Source organism: Physcomitrium patens, chromosome 9, assembly GCF_059467195.1.
Source record: "Physcomitrium patens ecotype Gransden chromosome 9, ASM5946719v1, whole genome shotgun sequence".
NCBI lineage: Eukaryota > Viridiplantae > Streptophyta > Bryopsida > Funariales > Funariaceae > Physcomitrium > Physcomitrium patens.
In genome coordinates, this window is record NC_143418.1 from 12,070,196 (window position 1) to 12,094,691 (window position 24,496).

Sequence of the window (24,496 nt, forward strand, 5' to 3'; positions counted from 1 at the left end):
AAAAGATAAGATTTTAATATGGTTAAATCTACTTAGTCCAAGTTATATGCTATTAAGAATACAATAAAAGGTTTTATCTTATAGAACTACTAAAATTGAGGGATTTTTTGTAAGATTTCTTAGTGATGCAAGACTTGGAATAGTTCAGTATGTGATGCATTGACTTTCTTAAGCTTTTTTATCCAAAGAGGCAGTGGCATCTATACCTCAATAAAAAAAAAAAAAAAAAAAATCATATATTCAACAACACAAAGAGTCTTAAATTAGTCTTCCAAAAAAATTGATGGCATATATTTCAAGTTTCAAGGATTTGTTAATCAAATTCAATTCGAAACTTTTTTACAACCTAAGTGCTATCCAATAGAAGAGTCGCAAGTTGATTTAATTGGAGCCTTCTTTACAAGTATTATCTTAATTTGCTCTTTTATTTGATAAGAGATCTCCAATCTTAAATAACTTTGAATCTTTTTTAAAAGCATGTATAAAGGTATTTGAAGAATATAACAAGGTTCAATGAATAATAACAAAGATTTATTTATTACATCAACAATCATGTTCTACATTATTTTATGCATCTGATTTTAGATAATTCATTTATGACATTAATTGAAATGAGCAAATTCTTATGAGTCAATTCTATTAGAGACTACAAAATGATGTAAAATACCTATTATTATCATTATTTGATCTTCAAATATTCAATGAAACCATCAGCTAAGCTATAAAGTAAAATAATCAATTTTTTTAATACTGCCAAGATCAATGCTCATGGACTTTGACAAAGCAATGTATTAAAAATTTTTATTCTATTACATCAATAAATATATTGCTTCCATATTCTGGAATTGAAGATAAGCAAATTAGTGGAGTACAATTTAAACTTCTTATAATAATATATATATATATATATATATATATATATTGATTTGAACAAGGCATATGCTTGTATTATTATAAAGAAGACCATAAATTTAGGAACTAACCGAAGAAATAATATACAATCAAGACTAGGAGTACAATTGTTCAAAAAAAAAAAAAAAAAAAAAAAAAAAAAACCAACTATAATAGGGACCATGCACTTGGACATTTTAATATCTCAAATTCATCAAGGTCCTTCTTTCTTTGCTCAATCTGCTCATTGTTTTATTATATCTTTACTTATTAGTCCATAAAAACTTCATACAAATGATTTAATATATTTAAGATCATTTTCCTATTTTTTACATGAAGAGTTTATCAAATTTTATAAAATTATTTTAATATAAAAGTTAAAACCTATATTCATAGAAATAATAGATGATAAACCTTTATTTTCATGTAATATTATTTATAAGACCATATTGCTAGAAATATCATTAGAGAATCATAGTAGTAAAACAGTATTCAATATTATTAAAACTTCATCCAATCCTATTATTTTAGGACTTTTATAATTGAAAAGATATAACCTATTTATAGTTTGGATATTTTATAAAATTAAATTTTTTATAAAATTTCTTTAAGCAAAATCTAGTAAAAAGTCATCAACTAGAAAGCCTTTATTTCTTGGAGCAAAGACTTTCATGAAGACGGCTAAGAAGGAAATGCCATTTGTTATTTATGCAACTTTAGCTCATGAAAAAGCAAGCTCACCAGTAGCAATCTCAAAGTAGTATAAGAAATTTCAATATGTCTTTAAAAAACAAAATACTGACATGTTGCTAAAGCATGGACTAAATGATTAAGCCATTGATCTTCAAGAAAGGACTCAACCACCATTTGGCTCAATCTACAATCTCTCACAAAAAAACTTTTAATATTGAAGGATTACATTGATTAAAATCTTGCAAAGAACTTTATTTAGTATTCTAAATCTCTAATAGATGCACCTATACTCATTGTTGTCATGTGATAATAGGAATATATAGTAAAAATTAAAAATATGGATGTTATTATAGAAGAACCTAGTAAAAAGATATATTAGAAAAATAATTATAAATAATAGAAAGGTAGTAAAAGATTCAGTCTTAATATTGTTTTTTGTAGAAGAGACTTTTATTTACTTTGTAGAGGCATAAATGAGCCAAATTAAAGAAAATAAAATAAGAAAATAATATAAGCATGTTTAAAAAAGAATTAATAATAGATTAAAGTAAAATTTACATCAAATTATCAAAAATTGATACTCAAAGAGAACCAGTTATTAACTTAGATCAAAATCAGAGCAAAGGCACAAAACTATGTCCATATAATGACTTTAGGGTTCTTTGGTAGATTGAAAAGTATGATTTGAGATCAGACTTGAAGAGATATTTTTAAAAATTGGTTTTATGTCAATTAAACCAATATTGAGGTTGTGAAGGATTTTCAAAGTTAATGATGTTCTTGATTGATTTAGATTTTGAGAAATAAAAATATGTTTATAAATTTGAGGATAACTTGAGTTTTGTGGTGTTTCTATAAGTAAATTTTAAGTAATGTATTGGTGTACTAGTTGTAAATATGTATGCAAATTTTGAAGTCAATCAAATAGTTAGATCAAAGTGAATAAAGGTTTTTGTGGATTGAAGTCTCAAAAATTGGAGTTTGAGGGTTAATAAGTATTTCTAAGATTTTTAGCAATCTATCAATTGAATTTAAGTGAATTTTTTTTATATAAATACTAGACTTGATTTTCAATGTTTAAGTAAAATTTAAGAGAAATTCAATAATTTAAGAAGGAGATATTCGCACCAAAAGTTCTGTATTAAGATTGGAATATGAAGCCAATCAACACCTAATTGGATTATCTTGTATTTCTCTCAATTAGTAAATGCAATTGATTTCATCTTTCTTATACTTGTTTCTAACTAAGAAATTGAAAAGTTTAAAAATTTTCAGTTAATATCAATGGTTTAATCATTAGTTGTTGAGGTTCCATTTTTCTATAGGATTTATTAAGAATTTGTTTAAGATCTAGGATTTGATTAGGATTTTCCTAAGATTTTGTTTAAATCTTTTCTAGGATTTTTTTACAATTTAAGATTTGATTATAATTTTATTAAAATTTGACTTAAGATTTATTTAAGATTCAAATAGAATTTAAATTAGGATTTAATCTAAGATTTGATTCAGATTCAATTAGAATTTTAATTAAGATTATATTATAGTTTTTACTTTTAATATTTCTTTAGAATTCTTTACATTTCTTCTAGAACTTGTTTTAAATTTATTTTGATAGCTTAAAATTTAATTGGATTATGAAGAATTATTTGAAGTTTATTTAAGGCTCTATTAGACTTGGTAGAATTGTTGTTGTATTGTTACTTATCTTCTACAACTAATTACCTAATGCATTCTCAAGTAAAAATATCAACTCTCAAGTAAGAATATCAATTCTCAAGTAAGAATATCAATTCTCAAGTAAAAATATCAATTCTCAAGTAAGAATATCAATTCTCAAGTAAAAATATCAATTCTCAAGTAAGAATATCAATTCTCAAGTAAGAATATACAACTTTCTTGAAGCCAAAATAATTTTATCTTTCTACTACTTTCATGATTATATTTATTAATTTAAGTTTTTTTGAACAAATTAGTGCAACATCAACTAAGAATTCATTACTTCATAATATCAAGTAGTGCCTTAACAATGGTAAGTTTAAGTTTGTGGAAGATCTTTTGTATTTTGAAAATTATTTATATATTCTAAAAGAACTAATACAACTTTGTATTCTTTGATTTCATCATGATTTTCCAGCTATAGGACATTTTGAATTTAACAAAACATCAGAGCTTATTTCTTGAGATTTTTAATAGCCTCAAATATAGAAGGTTGTAAAGGACTTTGTGTTCTTGTGTGACATCTATTCAAGATCTAAGAATTCTCAACATTGACCTTACAGACTTCTACAACCACTACCAATTTTGAAGTAACCATGGTCTTCAATATCAATGGACTTTATCACTAATTTACCACTATCAGCTATATTTAATGCTATCTATATTATTTTAGATTAATTTACAAAGATGACATATTTTTTTCCATATAAAAAGTTAATTTTTAGAGAAGAAACAACAAGGCTCTCTCTTGACAATATATATCAATAGTATGGCCTATTTAATGACATCATTTTTAATTAAAGATCTTATTTTATATCAAAGTTTTTAAAATAAATTTTTAAAATATTAAATATAGATATCAAAATTTCATCTATCTTCCATCCTTAAATTGATGGTCAAAAAAAATGAGTCAATTAAGTTTTGGAGTAACATTTATAATGTACCATCAACTATCAACAAGATGATTGAACCTCATATTTTCTTTTAGCAGAGTTTGCTTATAATAATATTTTTCATACTTCAATTCAACAAAAATCATTTTATACCAATTATGATTACTATCTCAAGCTTGATTTATTAGGTACATCAATGGATGAAAATCTAACAGCTAAAGATCTGAAAAAATAATTGTCATAGCTCCAAATAATTTTGAAGATTCATTTATAAGTAGCTCAAGATTCTTATATAGCATCTTCAAATAAATTTCTTGCTTTTCAAGTAGGAAATAAAGTATGGCTTTTTTGACAAAATATCAAGCTCAATCTGCATTGTAATAAGTTGGACTATTGAAGATTATGACTATTTTGTATTCAAAAGCAAATTAATCCAATGGCTTATTGGTTGGAACTACCTACATCTTTGAAGGTGCATCTAGTCTTTCATATTTCTCTCTTTAAAGCTTATATAGAATCAACTATTTCAAAAAGAATACAACCATCACTATTTTGTATTAAAATAAATAATTACATAAAATACAAGGTAGAAAAAGTCCTTGATTCTTGGCAAAAGAGAGGCAAGTTGCAATACTTTATTCATTGGCATGATAATAATATCAATGAGTGTACATAAAAATTAGTAGAAAATCTAATTAATATACTATAAAAGATATAGGAGTTTCATTAATGCTATCTTTAGAAATCTAAAACTATTTTAGGATGATTTTTTTATGAAGTTACTACTAGGATGTTATATATTAAAAAAAACAATTATTTCTCACAACAACCTTAAATTTGAATGTATCTAGTTTATGATTCAATTTATCAAATTAGAGAGTGTTTAGAAAGTCTTTAGATCTTAAATCTCAAGTAGAACTAGAGTTGGAGTTCTTTTTATTACAACTACTAGATTAACTATTCCAACTCTTGCAACCTTTGTAAAATCATCCTTGAGATGAATGTGGACCTCCTCAAGAGAAGAAACAAACATGCTACAATCAATTCAAATAGAAAAATTTCGAAGATAATCCTTGAACTTTTGTCATTCTATTATAAGCTGGTACAATAGAACCAAATGGAGCTGAAGTTAACTTTTCATGAATGTTTTGAAGCCCTTAATATTAACCATGTCCAAAAAATAGGTCTTCTATGAATAGATGAAAGTGGCTATAATTGCTATCTAAGTAGAATAATTTATCTTTTGAATAGAGATCAATGGATAGTATATATTGTAGCTTTAATTTAATAAATATTTAAATTTTTTTAGGTATAAAATCAATGCTCCTTGTAAAACTCAAAGTTAGAAGAGGAGATGATGTTATAAACATCAAACTACAAGATTTTAGGAATATTTTTAAAATATTCTATTAGATTTTAGAAGATTCTTAAAATATTCTTAAAATATTCTAAATAATTCTATAAGAGTCTCAAAATATTCTAAAAAATTCTAAAAAATTCTAAAACAATAAAAGAAGTTATCAAAGAAGGATCTTAAGATTGCTTTGTCTCCAAGCAACATTGGAACTTTTTGAAAACTTTCTAATATCTAATATATATTAGAATTAAGATTGAAGAAATTCTTAGTCTTCACAGCATGCCTCTTAGAGTTCTAACTCACTTATTTTGATATTAATCTTCTATTCATCTGATTTAATCAAGTTTATGCTAGCTTTTTCTTAAAATTATTTTATTCAACTTTTTGTTTAAACTTTTGTATAGTGTATCTATGACATGAGCCAAGTGATATGTTATTCTAATATTAAAAAATAATTTATATCTTTTATTGCTCTTAATTGTAGAGATGTTTTTGAGCAATATGCTTAAGTAAGATAGATATGCACATAAAATGATGGAAGAAATTCTTCTATGTTTTTTTACTTCTACTTTAATTTTTTTATTTATATAAGATATAGTAGCCATATTTGTAAAAGATTTATAATTTTTATTCTTTGTAAAATATTTTGAGTCCTAATATCCCATCTTTTTACAAATACTCGAAAACTGTTCATCAACATTGACCTGTCTTATCTTGCTGCCGGTCTAGTGGATCTAGTATTATTGATATTGATAATACTGTAATAATTTTTAATTCAATCTATCTCCAATTTTAGTAAGAAGATTATAAGTTATTTGGCTTGGCTATCGAGGAGTAGCTTAATTAGTATTGACATATTCAGAGCATCTTGCAAGACTATTATAAAATTATTGTGGAGAGACACATAGAATTGTCCATTTGCTAGATTGTCAGTATTGAAATAGAGGCTTTGGTGCGACAAAGTGTTGAATTGCAATGCAAGGTTAGCTAACATTCATTCAAAGAGAGGTCAAATAAGTAGAAGATGTCTTAATCTACTTGGTGGTGAATATCAAGAATTCAACTTCCAAAGATTAGCAATAGCTCAACTAGCATTGTAGTGAGTATTGCTAGAATGGAGGCTGTGTTGGCTGGCATTTAACTTTATTCAAGCACTCTTTAGTCATTTTGGCCACAATTTTTTCAAGCTCTAAGAGCAATAACGATTGTATTGTGTTGTTTTACTCAATGCATTTCTTAATGCTCTTACAAGCATTATTGTTGAACTTGTGTTAGTAAACTTCAATTATAGTGGTTATTTGTGAATAATTGTAGTGACCTAGCTTTGATTAAGGTATCAAATCATCATGTTGTTGAGAGATTCTTGAGCTATGATCTCTTATTTTGTGATAGTAACTATGGTGGATGTTGGTTGTGTTCTAATTCTATTACACATTGTAGTAGCATTGTCACTTTTTACAATTCCGTTCTTTCTTCAGCTGCTCAAAGGGAGTTAAAATTATATTATAGGCTGATATAGTCAATGTTGACGATTACCATAATTTTAACCCTTTTTAAGCAACTGAAGAAGAAACATAAGAATAACAAGTCGATAATGTCAGTAAGTATAATTTGACTACATTGTTGTGTTGTTTGGTTTTCTTTTCTTTTTTTTTTCTTTTCTTTTTTTCTTTCTTTCTTTTTTCTTTTTTTTCTTCTTTTTCTTTTTCTTCTTCTTATTTATCTTCAATGAAGTGTTTATAATGACTAAAGACCTTAGCGATGTACTTGAGATGGATCAACGCCTCTTGTCAGTGTTGAGTCTAAGGCGCGCATCAAAGTGAAGTAATAGAACCAAGCAATGGTAAGTAGATCGGAAGTGTTGATAAACACCAATGACAGTTTTATTTTCAACTTGTATGGGTGGAAGCAGAAGATCCTAAAACACTCCTACAGCAGAATAGACTGTAAGGCAGAGACCAAACTACCTTTAAAAAGCATACTTTGTCGATGAAGAAGGTGGATAAAAAAATGAACTTCTATACTAGGTGAATTAGGTTAGATTCAATTGGATTTAGGTTAGAAGAATTTCAGATTAAAAAAAATGATTTTACATATGGATGAAAAAATTAATAGATGGATGAATATTTTAAATATAGATGAATACTGAGTTTAAATAAACTTTAAGTTGGATGATAAGTTATTTATAGATGAAAAGTTATTTATAGATGATAACTTTTACTTGAATTATTTTCTATTAATAGATAAATTTTAATTAAATAATATAAAAAATAAACTAAAATAAAATAAACAAACAAAAAATTAAGTTAAAAATCAAGAGAGGAGATTTTTATGTATAAATTTTGTAAAAAAATTATTATTACAAGTGTGAGTTAATGGTAGAAATTGGCTTAATTATTTGGCTATTAAAGAAGATTAAAGAGTGATTTAATAGGAATTTAAATAAGAGCTATAATTTGTGAAACTTGCATAGTAGAGAAATAGAAAATTAGAATGTTAGTAGTAAAAATAGAATCTTAGTAGGTCTTGGAAGCAATTATCTTTGTTGGTTTAGTATTTTTATTCATTGTTGAATATTAAGGAGTATTTATTAAAATCAATATTTACATTGGTCTTGTATCTATATGCACTACTTATAAAAACTATAAATATTAGTAGTTAGAAGAAGCATGAAAAAGAACCTCATGTCATTTTACTTATTGATATACAAAATAGGATTTGTGGTGAATTTAAATTGATTTTTATTCTTATCAAAAATAAAAAGGTAAAAAAATATAGCCTTAAATAGATATTAGCATTATAAAAATATTATAAGATTTTTCAAAATTTATTTAGAATTTATTTAGAATTTATTAAGAATTTTTAGAGTAATTTTCAAGATCTTAGTAAACATGAGTTTTACCACTTTGGGAACCTTTATGAAGAAATGGAGCAAGATTTGAAGGCCAAGAAAAATTCCTAGACTATTTGGGTCTTTTTGAATACCATAATGAGGTGAAAAATACAAAAATATTGATCCTTCTAGTAGAAAATAGGAGGACCAGCAGCTAATATAATCCTTATAGGAAGGGGGGTGCACAAGTTCCATTTGGGTTGTAGCACCTTGAAGGTAGTTAGGAAGATAAGACTAAAGCCTTGTAGCCCCTCTTAGAGACCCATATATACTACATGTGAGCTTTGGTGAAGCTTGAACCCTTGATCTATAAGCAAGTTAGCTTTGAGGTAAAATATTTTCACTTCACTTTTCAATTATTTACTTCATATCTTTAAAACTTCATAACTTACTCATAGTATTTCGGATTTATATGTTTCTTCCATCATTAAAAATATAATAAAATTACTTATCTAAAAATATACTTTAATATTTTCACTTTTACTTTTTATTACATAAAAATACAGTGAATAGAATGTGACTTAGTTTTGGATGTTGTAATTATTTCATGTCAATTATTTCAATTGCTTTGTGGTTGTTCTTCTTTTGTTCTTGTTATTTGTTTACTTCACTTCATACCACCAATTACAAGTAATTCTTAGTTGAGGCCATCTTGTAACTTAGGTTCAAGAGTGAAAATTTGTACTCATAGAGATTTAAGGAGGTTAAGATTCAATTGAATAAAATTTAAATATAAGCTATAATTTCTAAGTTTTCTATAATTAATTCACTTGTTGTGAATTAGGATAAACTTCCAACTAGTGGAGATTTATTTTAATTCATGGATATGAATTTTTTTATAATTTTTATATTTTTAAGTGATTTTTTTAAAATATTTATTTAAATATATTAATATTTATAGACATAAATATTTCTTATCTTGTACAAATAATTTATTCCTTGTCTTATAATCTAAAGACATTATTGTTTTTAGAATCAAAAGATATTTTTTTATTAATATTTAAATCAACTATATATATATATATATATATATATATATATATGTCTTTTTTATTTTAAAAAAAAATTAAGATCCAAATAGAAAAAAAGATGAATTATATTCATTTTATTTATTCAAAAAGATAATATTTTTTGTTAAATTTCTTTTAATTATGATTAAGTTTTTTTAAAAAAATATTTATAAAACCCTATACTTCTCTAGAAGGATATGTCTTCCTATTTATACTATAATAGATATTAGCTTATTGATTCAAAAACTTTAAGTAAATAAAAAATGTAAAAAATATTTTAAAATAACAAAATCTTCACATAAAATATCTTCTAATAATTTCATATTTTTTAATATTTAATTTTTTTAAAATAGTGTTTTTATTAATATTATTTGATTCAATTATTAAAAAGTAAAAAATATTAGAAATCATAAAAATAAATAAGTTTCATGATAAATTTTTAAAATTATTATTTTAATTAATTAAAATATATCTATTATTTTTATATTATAAAATATTATATTATTAATTTTAATTTTTAAACTACAATTATTTGGTTTTTATTTTTAAGTTGTAATTTTAAATTTTTAGTTTCTAACACATAAAGTTTATCTAATTTTAAAGTCTATTTTACTAAATTCAATTTAAAAAAGATAACTTATATTGAATTTTTTAATCTAAAACTATTTAATATCTTAGTTTTAAATGTTGACTTGATATTCATTAATTTTTAGATATTTTGAAATATTTTTATATTTTTTATATTTTTTTCTTATCTTTAGACATGGCCAATGCCACCACTTTAATCTTGCCAAAGATTGGGCAAAATCCATCGGGAAGTGAGGTGGGTTGAAGAAGCAAAGATTGAAGGCTTAAACAAAGAAGTAAGGAGTATTGGAATCCTTATTAGATAGATGCAATTGTGGTCTATTTAGATTTAAGAAGTAAAAGTACATGTGCAACAAGTTGTGATTAATTAATCAAAGATAATAAAGATAGTAGCACCAACAAGATAAGTTGATAGTACCAACAAGGTAATTTGATATTAAAGTTACTTAAAGAGAAGAAATTTGTACAAGACAATAGTTATAGTGATAGACATAAGGTCTTTGGAATAGAAATAGAGACATAGAGAAGAAGAAAAAGACAAAGAATGCAATAGTAGAGGGTCTCAAGATGAACAATGGAGTGGAAGCAAGTTGTTCTAGATTAGTTATAATCTAAAACAATGTAGTGATAGTAACTAAGTTCTATCTAAGCAAAAATCAAAGTTGGCAAGGATTGAGGCAATGTAGTACTATGAGTGTAGCATGAAGAGAGAAATGAAAAAATTTAGAAGGTAGGCAACAATGTGCAATTAAAGATTTGTATAATATGCAAGAAGAGTGAATGAACACAATGAAGAAATTAGAGTTGCAATAATTTATGAAAGAAAACAAGAATGGTATAATTTAAAAGTCATTTGATATTTTAGGCTTGAAGTTTAATCCAAAAAAAGGAAATGTGGCAAATTGTTTTATAAAATCTCTTCCTAGTTCTAGTTTTAAAAATAAAGAGAATCATTGGGACTTTGATAATAAATTTAAAAATTTAGCATATGTTTAAAGATAAGTGACATAATATTAAATACAAGATTTTTCAACTAAAATAGCTTAAATAGACAATCAACCATAGTAGCCATGTTTTAGTGGTTGTTGGTAGTTGAGATCCATGGTTAGACCTAAATCAAATTGTAGACCTAAATAAATAAGATTCATGAGTCTGTATTTTTTTTTACTCTTATATTTAATCTAATTGTTTTTAATGCAAAGTTATATTTATAGTGCTACAACTATAGTACTACTAAAATGGATTTGATTTAAACACCTATAAGGTGTTGTAGGAACTACAATAACAACTTTGAAGTACAGAACACCAACAAACAACATTATAAAGTTTTTGTTAATTGATAAAAAAAACTATTAATTATTAAAACTTATAAATTATTAATTGTGCACCATAGAACAAAGTCAATTTCAAAAGTATGATTAATTATTGAAGATTGTTAGTTATTGGAGGATTAATTATTGAAAGAAACAATATATGCATATATATATATATATATATATATATATACAGGTTTATCTTCTTAAAATACATTTAATTGAAAAATTAATAATAAAAAAATGACTTTAATATTTTTTTTTCTAAATAGCTTTTAATTTATTTTTAAAATATATTAATAGGATTAATTTTTTTTAAATTACTTAGTTATTTTCAAAAAATTAATTGTTTGATTATTTTAAAAATATAAGATAAAATAAAATAATATAAAACTTGGTAGATTTTTAATTATAAAATAAAATATTAAAAAAGCCATCTAAATTAATAAAAGAAATAATCCAAAAAAATTAAATAAATTATTATGATTAATATACAATACAAATTATGGATCTAATCATATAGACTTAGTTGAAATATACTAAAAACTAACTTAATAAAGATATTCTCTCAAATTAAAGATATTTGTCTTATCAAAGTACACATTGATTCTGGAAGCTAGAACAACTACTTAGTATTATCTCTAGCTTATGGTTATCACAAGTTGTCACAAGCAATAATTTGTCAGAAAATTACATAAAGAAACATACTTTGTCTTCATATGTACATATTTACATAAATTTATAATTTTATTTTGAAGTTTGAAGATATATTTTAATAACACATATAATTCTTTTTAGCATGTACTTTTTATTTCCAAAAAAAATATTATGAATTAATTAAATAAAAATATTTGAATTAATAACTTCAATGTCTTAAAAAAATTCAATTTATACAATTCATTCAATTAAAGAGTAGTTTGATACTTTCAAACAATGCAAGAATAACCTATCCAGTTACAAACTCAAATGTGTCAAAGAAATAATCTGATAAGTGAAAGGAATTATCCTCGCCGAAGCATCAAAACTCAGAATCTCATAAACAAGGGGCTCTAGAGGGAAAATAATGACTGGACATCGCTCGGCACTATTGTTACTGGACACAAAGCGTTGAAACTTATCGTTACGGTAACGTGCCAGACGCGTCGATGGAGACGGTGGGCACTAGTTATGACCAGCCGCCAGCAGGCGACGCTAATTCTCTATATAAATATATAAAAGAGAGAGAGAGAGAGAGAGATAGATAGCGAGAGAGAGCGAGAGCACTGTAGAGGAAGCACAGTGACAACAAGACTCGAAAACTGTGGAGCGATTCTCTAGCAGCTATTCAAGTGTTGCGGACAAGTCTCTGATCTCCATGTAACAAGGGTGGCAGGGACCCCATGTTGAGGGTCAGAATCTGGAGCCCTAGGGTATCTCATTCCTGAGCACGGGAACCATGAAGATGGGGCTGGGCGTCACAGCTGTGGTGCTACCACCACCGGAACTACAGAAGAAAGATCTCTTCCATCCCGCTCGAGTTATCGCGTTTTCCTGACGACAGTAGAGAGTCTGAGCCGAAAATGAAGTAATCAGACAGACTGTTGGGGATTTTTTTACAGACGATACTACCCCTTCGTCGCGGTCGATCTTCTTCGCTTGATCGTTCAGAAGCAGATGTGGGACTTGTATTCTTTTTGTTTAATGTCCGATGAATGAGAGACGATGGTTCACTTGTATGGCTGCCACAGCTGCGTCTCCTTCTTCACCTTTCTCAATCTCTTCAGTACATGCTCCAGTTTTGCGTTTCCCACTACCATCACCCTGTTGTTATATTGGTCGCACATCACGTGGTCTATATCTGCAGAAGATAGGAATAGATAACTTTGGTTAGGTCAGAGGGATGTGGTTCACGGACCCATGTTGTTGTAAAACGATGATGCATCGTATTCATCGATCGGCAGGTTAGGAACTCTTACCATCCACGTTCCTAAGAGCGTGTCGCACTTTTCTTTCGCAATTGTCACAGCACAGACGAACCCGGAAATCCATAGACTGGGAGCGTCCAAATTGCTGTAGCAAACAACAAAATCACGGTGTAAGCATCCATTGTCGGATTGGCAAACTGGTTGCATGGGTCTTTCTCTGCAACGCCATAAGTACAGAATCCAGCGGAGAAAATGGGACATACCTTCTGCTGATTCGACTGTCCGTTCTTCTTCCCAGAATCATGGCCTCCGTCGTGGTGATTACCGCCTTTACCACCCCCTTGATTCTTGTGCCCATGGTTTTCATCGTCAGAACCACGGCCGTCGTCATTCTTGCTCTTCTTCAAGATGCCTTGCACCTGTCCTACTCCACCACCCTTCTTGCCATGAGAGTTGGAATCTTCCAAGTGGTATTGCTTCTGAAAACCTCCCCCGTGGAACTGATCACCAAAATTGACAGTGTAGGGTCTTAACAACTCCCCCTTGTGGCCGCCTTTGTGGTGACCGTGCCCTCCTTTGCTGCTGCTCTTCTTCCGAATTCCATAGTCCTCGTCACTGTCAGACCTATCATCTTTCAGCCCTAGTTTCCTCAGCACGACATCCTTCAGGGATGGAGACTTGTGGCGGCGATGATGCCCATGACCTCGGTTACCATGGAACCCCTGGTTGTCCGACCAGGTTACGGTTTTCGCATTGTGGTTGTGGTTATCCTTGTTCTTCTTGCCAGATTGACCGTCAGAATCCTCGTCGTCGCTTCCGTGATGCTGATTCTTCTTGTGGTGCATCGAGTTGTTGTCATGGTTGCCGTTTTTCCCTCCACCATTGGAGTTCTTCTGCCCTTTGTTTCCGTGCATTTCGTTTCCCCTCCCATTCTGTTGACGGTTATCGTACCCTTGGTGGTAATTAGTGTACGTGTCATCTCGCATGTCTGGTCTCCTGTATTCTCGAAATTGATCTGCGCTGTGAATGTACTCCCCAGGTCTCCGATGCTCTACGGACCTGCTACGAGGGCGCGGATCCTCGTAGTAACCGTAAGGCCTCTGCTGCTGCATAAACCAGGGATCCCTCCCATAAAATACCTGCATAGGGAAACACGATGGTTTTCTTAGGGGTGCCGTCAACTCAGGCGAATTCAATTGGTGTGCGTTAACCACTCAAATGGATCTAGAACTTGTGTCGTTTGAAACAACACTGCTAGTGAACACATAATATGTCGTAGAACACAGAAGAAGGCCCTGCAATTCCAACCAGCGCAAAATGACAATTTCTGCCGCTCAACGGTTTACAGAAGTGCCTACAAACTCAAGCATATGTACAACCATCACAATTGGGGGTGTCTGTAACACCATCAAAGGATTATCACGTACAACAAATCACGTAATTAGTACCGACACGAGTCTACCCCAGCGAGACAGTGTTGTTTTACTTCATGTCCCGAAGAGAAAGTGCGTGTACCAGTGTCCAGCACCCACTTGTAACTAAGATTGACTTCCTCGAACGTGCGCTGATGCACAGGTTGTAAGATCTCAAAACACGGTACTGGCGGGGAACGACTACGGAATGCCAACTGCATGCAACGCACAGTCAACGTCTAACTAGAACTTGCCTTCTACACCTTCAAACTCAAAGAGATTGGGTCAAGCGCCTCTCCGAAAGACTACGGTCGAGAAGACAATTCCTGCAAAACACTGAGTAGGTGAACTGGTTCCACACCTCATCCAAAGGCACCAAGTTATAGTTGTTCATCCCGTAGAAAGGACGAGGGTCGTAGAAGTAATTCCCCGCCATAATTTCCACTGGTACCACACACAAAAACCGTTCGATATCTCGAAAAACCCTTTGATCAGTACAAACTGTAGCGGAAACCTCTCTAAACCACCACGGTAACCTTCCAGCAATCAACACCGGGCCACTGCATACACACACTTGTGTGCCTGCAAGTCAGACTACACCTGGTTCATTCGCAACAGCACCCAACTCACACCCAGCCTGCTCGGGACCTCTACAACCGCCAAATCGCACACAGGTTCACCAGTTCCCGACTAGTAGCGATCAGAAACCTACACCAATGCCGCCTGCTTTGGAACAACTATCCACCCGAGTTCAAACTCCGCGCTAAGAGACGCCGCGCTCCGGGGCACCATAGCACGCAAGGCATCCACAGCAGACGAGACAAATGAGAGACGCATTGCAAGGGGCCGATCAGGTGGAAAGAGGGAGGGCCAGACGATGAGGGACTACTGTGAGAGGGGCTCTGGTGGCCAGGCGGAGATGTATCCCCCAGTGCTGCAGGAGCGGCTCGCCTAAGCTAACCGGGTCCCACGGCCAGCGATGGCCATGTTCCCAAAATATTTTGGGGCATCCCACTCCATTTGTCAGCTACGTGCCAGACTCAACCACAATATTGGTAACAATAGGATATGCCTCTGCCAATACAGGGAAGAGTGAGGCATCAGTGAGGTTGCAGTAATTGTCTAATATTGCTCCTCCCCACTCCACCCAACTCACCCATTGCCACCCCATCCCATCCTTCCATCTTTCAAATTAATTAAGAGCCTCATTTCTCAAAAACCCATCCTTCTGCAGCGGCGTCGCTCCGACGAGAATCGCACTAATTGTTATCCCCCCCTCCCCCTCTCCCCCATCCAGATTCTAGATTCCCGATCCAGGATTTCGCGTAGGCGAGAGGTGCTCGTCCCTCAGCATCGTATGATTTTCCGGTGCCCTGTATCTTCGGCCTGATTTGAGAGCTTGCTGAAATATAAGTATCTGTGTTTTTTCACCCTAGACTCCAGGTGGGGTTTTTCGAGGCGGAGGGAGGGAGGGGACCTGTGTCCTTGGGAGTAGCTCCGGCAACAGTGTCGCCAGCTTTTGCAACTGTGGGCGCATCAAGTTTGAGAGAGAGTGGACACAGTGGAGCGGCCTTGGCTTTTGCCGATGCCAGGACTACACTCATTCTCATTCACACACACAAACACAGACAGACACAGACATAGGCACCGAGCTTGCTCAGTCTTCTCCATCCGACACAGTAACGATGAGGGGTGGTGCTTCATCTGTTGGCACCATGAAGGATTCTTTTGCAAGGCATCTGTAACAACTAAATGGGGATTTTGTTTTAATTTCTATGTTTTTTGTGTTCATTGGTGTGTGTGTGTTTGTGTTTTTTTTACTTTCATTTTATTTTTTTATTACTTTGTTTGTTTGACTTTCGGTGGATTCCATCAAAGAGGTTAGGAAACCGAGTTAGCGGCGCTTCGTTCTAGAATAAGTGTTTTTTCGTTTTTCTTTTTCTTTTTCTTTAGCGTGAATTCAAAGAGCACGTGTTTGTTTGGTGGTAGTGGTGGTGATTGTTGCTTTGCAGGTGGGAGGTGGACTTCCACTTGGTTGATTGATTAATGTAAAAAGTGCGGGCATTTTTTTCACAGAAGGAAAAATGAATTAAATAAATAAATAAATAATGAAGGGGAGAGAGAGAGAGAATACACTGGTCTTGTTTGTCATTGAAAACATGGGTTTATTGTCAGAAAATTATATGTGCATATATATTTATGTATGAGATTTCAACCCAGATAATGATTTTGGAGTTCATTCAAAGATAACCATTTTGTGGAATAAATAATCTTTCATGAGGTCAATGTTTGACTCTCTATTGTAATGTTCTTTTTGTAAAAATCAAACAACCTGAGGTTAAGTCAACACAAGAGGAATTAGATTGACACTAATTTGGAAGTGTTTGAAATCATTTTTACGTAGAATTGAAACTCCAACAATACCAGTATGAAAATATGTCATCTTTTGATAGTTTGACATGATTTCAAAGATGCTTATCAACATACAATGGTTGTGTTGAACAGGGGATGTCTGTACATATATTTGTACATGTTTCTTTATCATGATCAAGACTGTAGAGTGGAATTATTGTTCAAAGTTGAGGTTGTTGATTTTCCAATTTCAATATATACATACATAGAAATGAAATGAACATAGGAAATGTTGGTATGTTTCATACATAATAATTAGTCTCCTTTGATGAAAATTTCTTGGTATGAAAAATAACAATAAATATAAATATAAAATCAAGTTACAAAACAGTAGCTTTGGTGTTCATATTCCATGTAAACAAGCACTCCAAATGTTGAGGTAGGGCTGAGAATATATTCAGATAGAACACATTTCCAATAAATGCACCTATTTGCATGATAGTACAAAACAAGATTTTGTGCTCAAAAATCAAAATCTATTCAATGCAAATCCATGTGATTCTACATGGACGATGTTTATAACCTAAGCCAGGGCACATGTAACGTGAAAAGGACAACTACATACTCAAATGCCTCACTCATCCATGAAGGATGCCAGGAACACTCCTTTTATTGGAGCTCTAAAATCACACTCTCCCATTCCAAGAAGGGGGTTATTAAGGGTTTTCCTTCTTTCATTACAATGGAATTTCCTTTAACTTCCACTGATACAATTTTTTTGTTTTGTTTTTGTTTTTTTAAATGATAAAATTCATGAAAATATTTAACCTCATCATCATACTATAACATGATGTTTATGTTCCCTTTTCATATTATTATTATTATTCTTTATAAATATGCAGAACACCCCAAGCAAGTGACATTAGTGTGAATGCATGCATATGTATAATGAATTATTTTTGTGATGAAATCCATTCCAAATAGACTCTCTTGTGTAACATACAAACCATGTTGTATAAATAGTAAAGCTCAAGAAAGAACAGCTGCCATCACTCTTCCCATGCCTGTGACTTGTTTTACTATTTGTCCTTGTATCCTCATAATTCTTACTCCACCACCACTATTTCTTCTTCATCTCCTTATCATTGATCCTAATACAAGGGCTATTCATATTCTTCCCATTATTCTGATTTTCACTTCTTAATATTCCCCTTCTTCTTCCACCACCCTAGTTTGACTCCCCCAGTTTTGAAGAGTAGGTTTACTTAGGGTTGAGTCATTAAAGATCTCATTTGTGGGTCCATAAAGAAGGTGCTTCTGGATGAGGGCCCACGCTGCGTTAGGGAGACGGAGCAGTGTTGGGGTGTATTTGGTGCGGTCATGGGATCTATGCCCATGCCCGCATCCTCACGGGTATAGGAGATTTTAATCCTGCCTCCCCACCAGACCGTGACACGTGCGAAGGCCCTTAGATTACGGGCAGCAAAAGGGTCCGGGCACCCCCCAGCGTGAAAAAGTTATACAGAGAGCCCAAAAGGTTCGCCAGGATTCCAGGACTTTACTTTTTGAAATCAATTGGATGTTTCTCCGTTGGAAGGCATGACAACTCAATTCAAAGGCTTTTAAGACTTCATCCAGCTCTAAAATGGGTTTGTTTCTTAACGTAAAATAGTATATTTTCTATTATATCCTTCAGTATTAGCATTCCTATCTTTGGCTTCCGTTTGACCCTCTTCCTCATTAAAAGAGAGTCACATCATTTTGTTGTGTTCTTCATCTTTATCCTCTCAACACAACACTGGTGTGTATGGGGTCCACTGGTCCACGTCATTCTTCTGTTTCTGGAGCCTTATATTATATATATGTATATCTGTGAATGTATATATAGATATATATATATATATATATATATTCTCTTTTTCTTACTCTTCACCAGCACTCTGTCATATTATCTTGCACTGTAAACATGCATGAAATGTTTCTTCAATTAGGTGTAGAATGTAAGTTCATATTAATAAGAGTTTTGAGAACAATTAGAAGATTTTTTTCTATTTTCTGTTATCTCTCAGTTTATCATTAAGTACACTGTATGATTTTTCAATTTCAGATTTAAGTTCATTTTCCTTCTTTTGGTGGCAACGTGGCTTCAGTGGCTTAAGAACACATGGGCTACAATTATATTATAGAAGTTACCTTTTTGACTTCTACAGATTGAATAGTAGGGAGCAGGAAATTGTCATTAGGTAATATGGATTGTCTTAATAATGCTTGAAAACTTTACATTAGAAGCTAATATATAGAATAAACCTTCAAAGGAGTATTTTACACTTGAGAGCCCACGGCAATACTAACAAGTATTCACCAACAGTACAATTAGCAATGATATGTATTACACATTTTTTTTAAAAAGTAGTACATCACAACAAAGTCATTCTAAGATTACATGAAGGTTAGGCATAAAGTGATATTGGATCAATACAAATCAAAAAAATTAATGTGTTCAATAGAAACTTGTTTCTTACAGTGCCAAAAGGCTATAAACTGAGGCATGAGTAGGAAACATTATGTATTAAATCACCGAAGTATTATTACTGTTATTAAATGTTTGAGCCATACTATTAAAACATAACACAACATATCATTTTGAACTTCAGTATATATATATATAATCACTAAATTAAAAAATTAGGACAAAGAAAACACAAATTGAAGAAATAAATAGAAATAAATTCATATGCAATAAATGATGAAAACAAATGATGAGAAAAGATATTTTTACTTTTTGTTTAAATAATTTCAAAAATAGAAATAACTATAATAAACTTTTATATATATATATATATATATAAAACAAGAGGGACATAAAATAAGAAGAAAAGAAAGATATCCTTATAGAGAAGGGTATAGACCAAATTATTGTGAAGATAGACTGAGGCTGAGGTATGAAGGAAGATGTGAAAGAGACAAGAATGTAAATTCTCCAAGAAGATGTTACATGAATCAAGCATGAGGATGTAGTAATCTTGAGTATTATTATTGTTATTAAAATGGGCCTATGAAAATGGATTGTCAAATATGGCTTAAATATTAAAATGAAGCCAAAGAGACACATAGACATGGAAATCATGTTGTAGCCACAAATGTAGTAATCAAGTAGTAGTAGTGATGAAGAAGATGAAGATAGAAATAGAAAGCAAGCTGAATTTATAAATTTGAAAAAAATAAATTAAAAAACATCCCAAGAATGGAGAATGAAAGAAACACACACAAGAATATAATTAGAGAAGTACATGTGAATCATAGAATTGACTCATTGGTGTGTTTTAGTGCAAGAAATGCACTTATGGAGCTTGAAGTCATTAATTTACTGAATTACTATCGTAATTTTGAGATAAATAGGATGTCAATGCAAGAAAGGATCTCTAATAGTCTCTTTAAGAAAGAATATTAGAATAAATAGTTCTTATTAATTTAGCTAATATAGATTTATGATTTTTTTCATAGTAGTTTTTATCATTAAAAAGTTAATTGGGCTAGGATCTAAATGTAAACCTAATCCAGCCAATTAAAAAAATGAAATAGAAGGAAATAGAGTACAAAAATAAAAGAAAAAAATGAAAAGAAAAGGAAGAAAAAAAAAGAAAAATAGTAGAGAGAAGAAAAGGGAGGAAAAAAAAGAGAAAAAAAGTAGAGAAAAGAAAAGGGACTAGTAAGGAGAAAAAAAAAAAAGAAAAAAAAAAAGAAAAAAAGAAGAAGAAGAGGAAACAAAAGAAAAAGAAAAACAAAGAAAATAAAAAAGAAGAAGAAGAAGGGAAGGGCGAGAGGCTGCCCCCAAACTCCAACAGCCTCTTCACCGATAGGGGTCCATGCCGCCTCGGATCTTTCTTTTCTTCTTTTATTCCAAATTTTTCTGTCTAAGGCTCATGAGCTCCGAACTCCAGAGTTTTCCATGTTTGTATTTCTCTGTTGGAGTGCTGCGATGCAACAATTCCTAGTTGTTTTTGTTTTGTATTCTTGCACGTGGAGCAAAGCTGGTTCCCTGGCATGGTAGGCAACGGCTGTTCGAAATCTTTAGAGTCATTTTCAGTTCCTCTTGCTGGTAGAGTTGCGGCGGCATAGGATGACACCAACGGGTTTCCAAGCATTGATGGAAGATCTATGACTCCAACACTGATTTTTGCATAGTGGAGATTTGTGTGTGCACTAAAGTAGTCACTGTGTAAGGCGACAACGATATTGTGCGAGAAATATACAGCTTCTTGGTTTACGTCTCTTTCCCTCCAAGTGTTGTTTTGTTATTGGTTAGTGATCTGAGCAAAATTGGCGTTGTTAGTGATCTTCAATAGGGTGCTGAAGTATTGTCTAGCCATTCCAGCATTGCTTAATTTTTTTGGTTTCTTTCCAATTCTTGTCTATCATTCAAACGGACACCAAAGTAGTGGGGAGCAACAACAATCTCTCGTTCTTTTTGTGTTGTTCCTCGGCGCGATTGACGAGCAACAGTGGTTATTCAAAGGTAAGTTGTAGAGTGTTGGTTGTGTAGTGCGGTAAGCGGCCGGAAAGCTGCATCATTTAGTTAAGTAAGTGTGTTGCGTTAACTCTGTCATCAATGTCCTTGCGTCGTGGCTTTCTCCAATTTCTAGGAATACGTTGCGGCTACTAACAAGGAGGTGGTGAGCGTAGTGTCATACAGTAATTTTCCTTGGGAGAACCAAGTCCAGTGAACGACGTCCATCCTCTAGCTTCTGATCTTGCGGTGCGAAGAATTTTGCTGAGGATCGTGAGAGCGACAAGATAATTGCCCATGTTGTTGTTTTTTGAGGAGAGCTGTTCAGCAAATCCAAGAACTAAAGTGGCGGCAATCCACTGCTACTTCATCAGATTTTTCTTTGTGTTGTAGGGACGGCCAAGCCTTAATCCACGCTGCTTGAAGTCAAAGTGAAGACTAGCTGCCATTGTCGACCTCTCTACCCAATCAAGAAGATCCAAGCAAGCTCCTAAGAAGACGTCCATGTAAGGAGCCAGCTATTGTGAAACGGAGAGAATTTGGAGGATCTAGGACGGATGAAAGTCTCGATTAGGATAAGGTTGAGAGGAATTAGGTTAGAAGGAAAATTAGGTTTAAATGGATGATTTTTGTATTAGATGGAAATGAATGAATTGGATGAATATTTTAATTAAAGATGAAGTTTGGGCTTGGATGATAATTTATTTATGGATGAAAAGTTATTTCCAAATGATAACTTATACTTGAATGAATTTTTGTCAATGGATGAATCTTAATTAAAAACTAAAATAAAATAAAACAATTTTTTATATTAAATTAAGAATTAAAAAAAGAATTCTTAGGCATAAAATTTGTGAGAGAATTATTATTATAAGTGTGAATTAATGGTAGAAGTTGAGCTAAATTACTTAGATGTTTAAGAAGATTAAAGAGTGAATTGATTATGAAATAAGCAATAGCTATAACTTCTAAAATTCACATAATGAATTCATTTGTTCTAAATTAAAATAAACTTCCAACTAATGGAGGTTTATTTTAGCTCACATTTTGGTGCATTTGTAGAGAGAGTTATCTTATAAGTCTTAGGCTTGATTAAAAGGCAATTATTTTATTATCTTATATTTTTATTTGTTTTTATCTTATGTTAGTACAATCTTTTGGTGTTATTGTGGATTATTATATAGAAACTTAAAGTGAAGATGGAGCTTGAAGAAGTTTAGGATGGAATAAAAAAAGCTTAGATACAAACCTAAGATTATTTTAAGGATTAGAATCAATTAAAATTAGACAAGGATCTTCATCAAAAGTAAAGCTCTTCTCCAAATTTGGTCATTGCTTCCCTTCCTTATCAAGTTCTTCTTGAAGGCATATCTCTTGTGGTTAGAGGAATTTGATCACCTTTTCTACCTCTCATATCTTCTCTTTTCATCTAATTGTGAATTTCTTATCAGAACAATTCTCTAGTAATATAGAAATTTAATCACCTTCTCCATCCATTATATTCTTCCTATTTACATAAGTAATACAAGAAAGAATTCTTCAACAACATCTCAAGAGTACTTTATTATTAATTCAAGAAAATTTTGGAAAAAAATGGAAGGAAAAATAAAAAAGAAGTAGAACTAAAGAATAAAGAATGAGGGAAAAATATTTTAAATTCAATAGAATACATTCCAAGATAAGTTTCTTGAAACAATCAATTAAGCTTTTATATTATTTATTAAATTAATATAAATTATATATTGAAAATCAAAGAGTTAAAAGAAGAAATTTGACATTTAAAAAATAAAAATCAAGTTAGTTTTTTTTTATTTTTTTTATTATTATTTTAATTATTAAAATTATAGCACATACACTTAGAGCAAAGAACAAGGAATTGGAGGATAAAATATAGGAAAAAGAAGAAAAAGAGATAATTATTTATTCTCTCTGCTAGGACTTGGATGTAGTGGGATAAATAAATCCTTCACTTTTGACTCTATTCTTTAGATTTAGCTCATAATTGATTAGAAGAATTGTTTAAAATTTTTATTGTGGTAATTCATTAATAAGTGATAAGGTGGCTAGTGATGCAGCTAGGTAAATCCTCTTTTAAATTGGTTGATGCATGCAAGAAATTCTTTTGTTCAATAAATTTTGTTATTAACCAGGTAGTGGATAATTGCATTAATATAAAAGATAATAAAAAGGGAGAGCTTGGATTCCTTATCAAGAATGGAATATTTTTATACTAGATGTGATTAGGGTCACCCCCATATGAAGTTGTTCCATATAATAGTCTAAGAGAAAGAAAGCCTTGCTTGGAATAATATTCAAGTAAGCATTTTTTATTTAGGTTATTTTTGTTGTGTTTTTATTCAATTTTGGAAGGAGTATTTTAAGTAGAATGCACGTTGATAAGTATAAAATATAAAAAAGAAGTAAATTCCATAATTACCTTATATGGTTTATTTTAATTGTTTTAATTTTTTAAAAAATAATGTTGTAATAATAGGAGTTTAATACATTATTTTATTAAGTTCAATAAATCCAAATTAATATAATCTTTGAAAAATCTAGATCTTTAAGAATTATTAGACCCTCCTTATCAAATCATAGGATTTCAACTTCTAAACTTGATTTAAACATGCTTAGAAACCTATTTAAAAAATTTGAAGACCTTTTTTTAAAAGACCTTGAAGAGAACACATAGAACTTGGTTTCAACCTCTTCGGTAGATAGTATAAGTAATTAGGATCGAAAGAATAATTTTTTATCTCAACCATCAAAGACAATAGATCCAAATAAGGCTAAAAGAACTACCATCTATGCCAATTAATTCCTTAGTTCAACTAAGGGATTTATTAATTTGGATTCTAGAGAGATTTAGTACCAATCTTATCCCTCTTAATCTTTTTATATTTAAAGATACAAAGAATGAGGATCTTTTTGTCTACATAAAATATTTCATAGAAACACTCACAACAT

At 31.0% G+C, this 24,496-nt stretch overlaps 1 protein-coding gene and 1 long non-coding RNA gene across 5 annotated transcripts; one reads left to right on the forward strand and one right to left on the reverse strand.

Moving 5' to 3' along the window:
• Positions 1 to 12,321: 12,321 nt before the first annotated feature.
• Positions 12,322 to 15,554, reverse strand: LOC112286891 (uncharacterized). Of its 4 annotated transcripts, none has more exons than XM_024529257.3 (4): positions 15,032 to 15,554; positions 13,522 to 14,397; positions 13,310 to 13,403; positions 12,322 to 13,191 (listed from the first exon to the last, which is right to left on the reverse strand). In XM_024529257.3, exons 1-4 carry the CDS (start codon positions 15,104 to 15,106, stop codon positions 13,061 to 13,063), a joined length of 1,176 nt encoding a protein of 391 aa, XP_024385025.1. In that variant the 5' UTR covers positions 15,107 to 15,554; the 3' UTR covers positions 12,322 to 13,060. The 4 variants fall into 4 exon arrangements, with proteins under 4 accessions (XP_024385025.1, XP_024385026.1, XP_090109309.1 ...); XM_024529258.3 differs by having other exon boundaries at positions 15,383 to 15,550; XM_090253183.1 differs by having other exon boundaries at positions 14,774 to 15,545.
• Positions 15,555 to 20,968: 5,414 nt separating this feature from the next.
• LOC112286459 (uncharacterized) lies at positions 20,969 to 22,204 on the forward strand. Its single transcript, XR_002971030.3, has 2 exons — positions 20,969 to 21,538; positions 21,706 to 22,204. It is a non-coding gene; the product is annotated as an uncharacterized LOC112286459 (long non-coding RNA).
• Positions 22,205 to 24,496: the final 2,292 nt, after the last annotated feature.

Coding starts and splice junctions, on each gene's coding strand:
- LOC112286891 (XM_024529257.3), bottom strand. CDS start 15,106: ATGGCGGGGAATTACTTCTACGACCCTCGTCCTTTCTACGGGATGAAC. Junction 14,398..15,031: donor ACTTGGTGCCTTTGGATGAG/GTGTGGAACCAG, acceptor TTCCCTATGCAG/GTATTTTATGGGAGGGATCC. Junction 13,404..13,521: donor GACAGTCGAATCAGCAGAAG/GTATGTCCCATT, acceptor TGTTTGCTACAG/CAATTTGGACGCTCCCAGTC.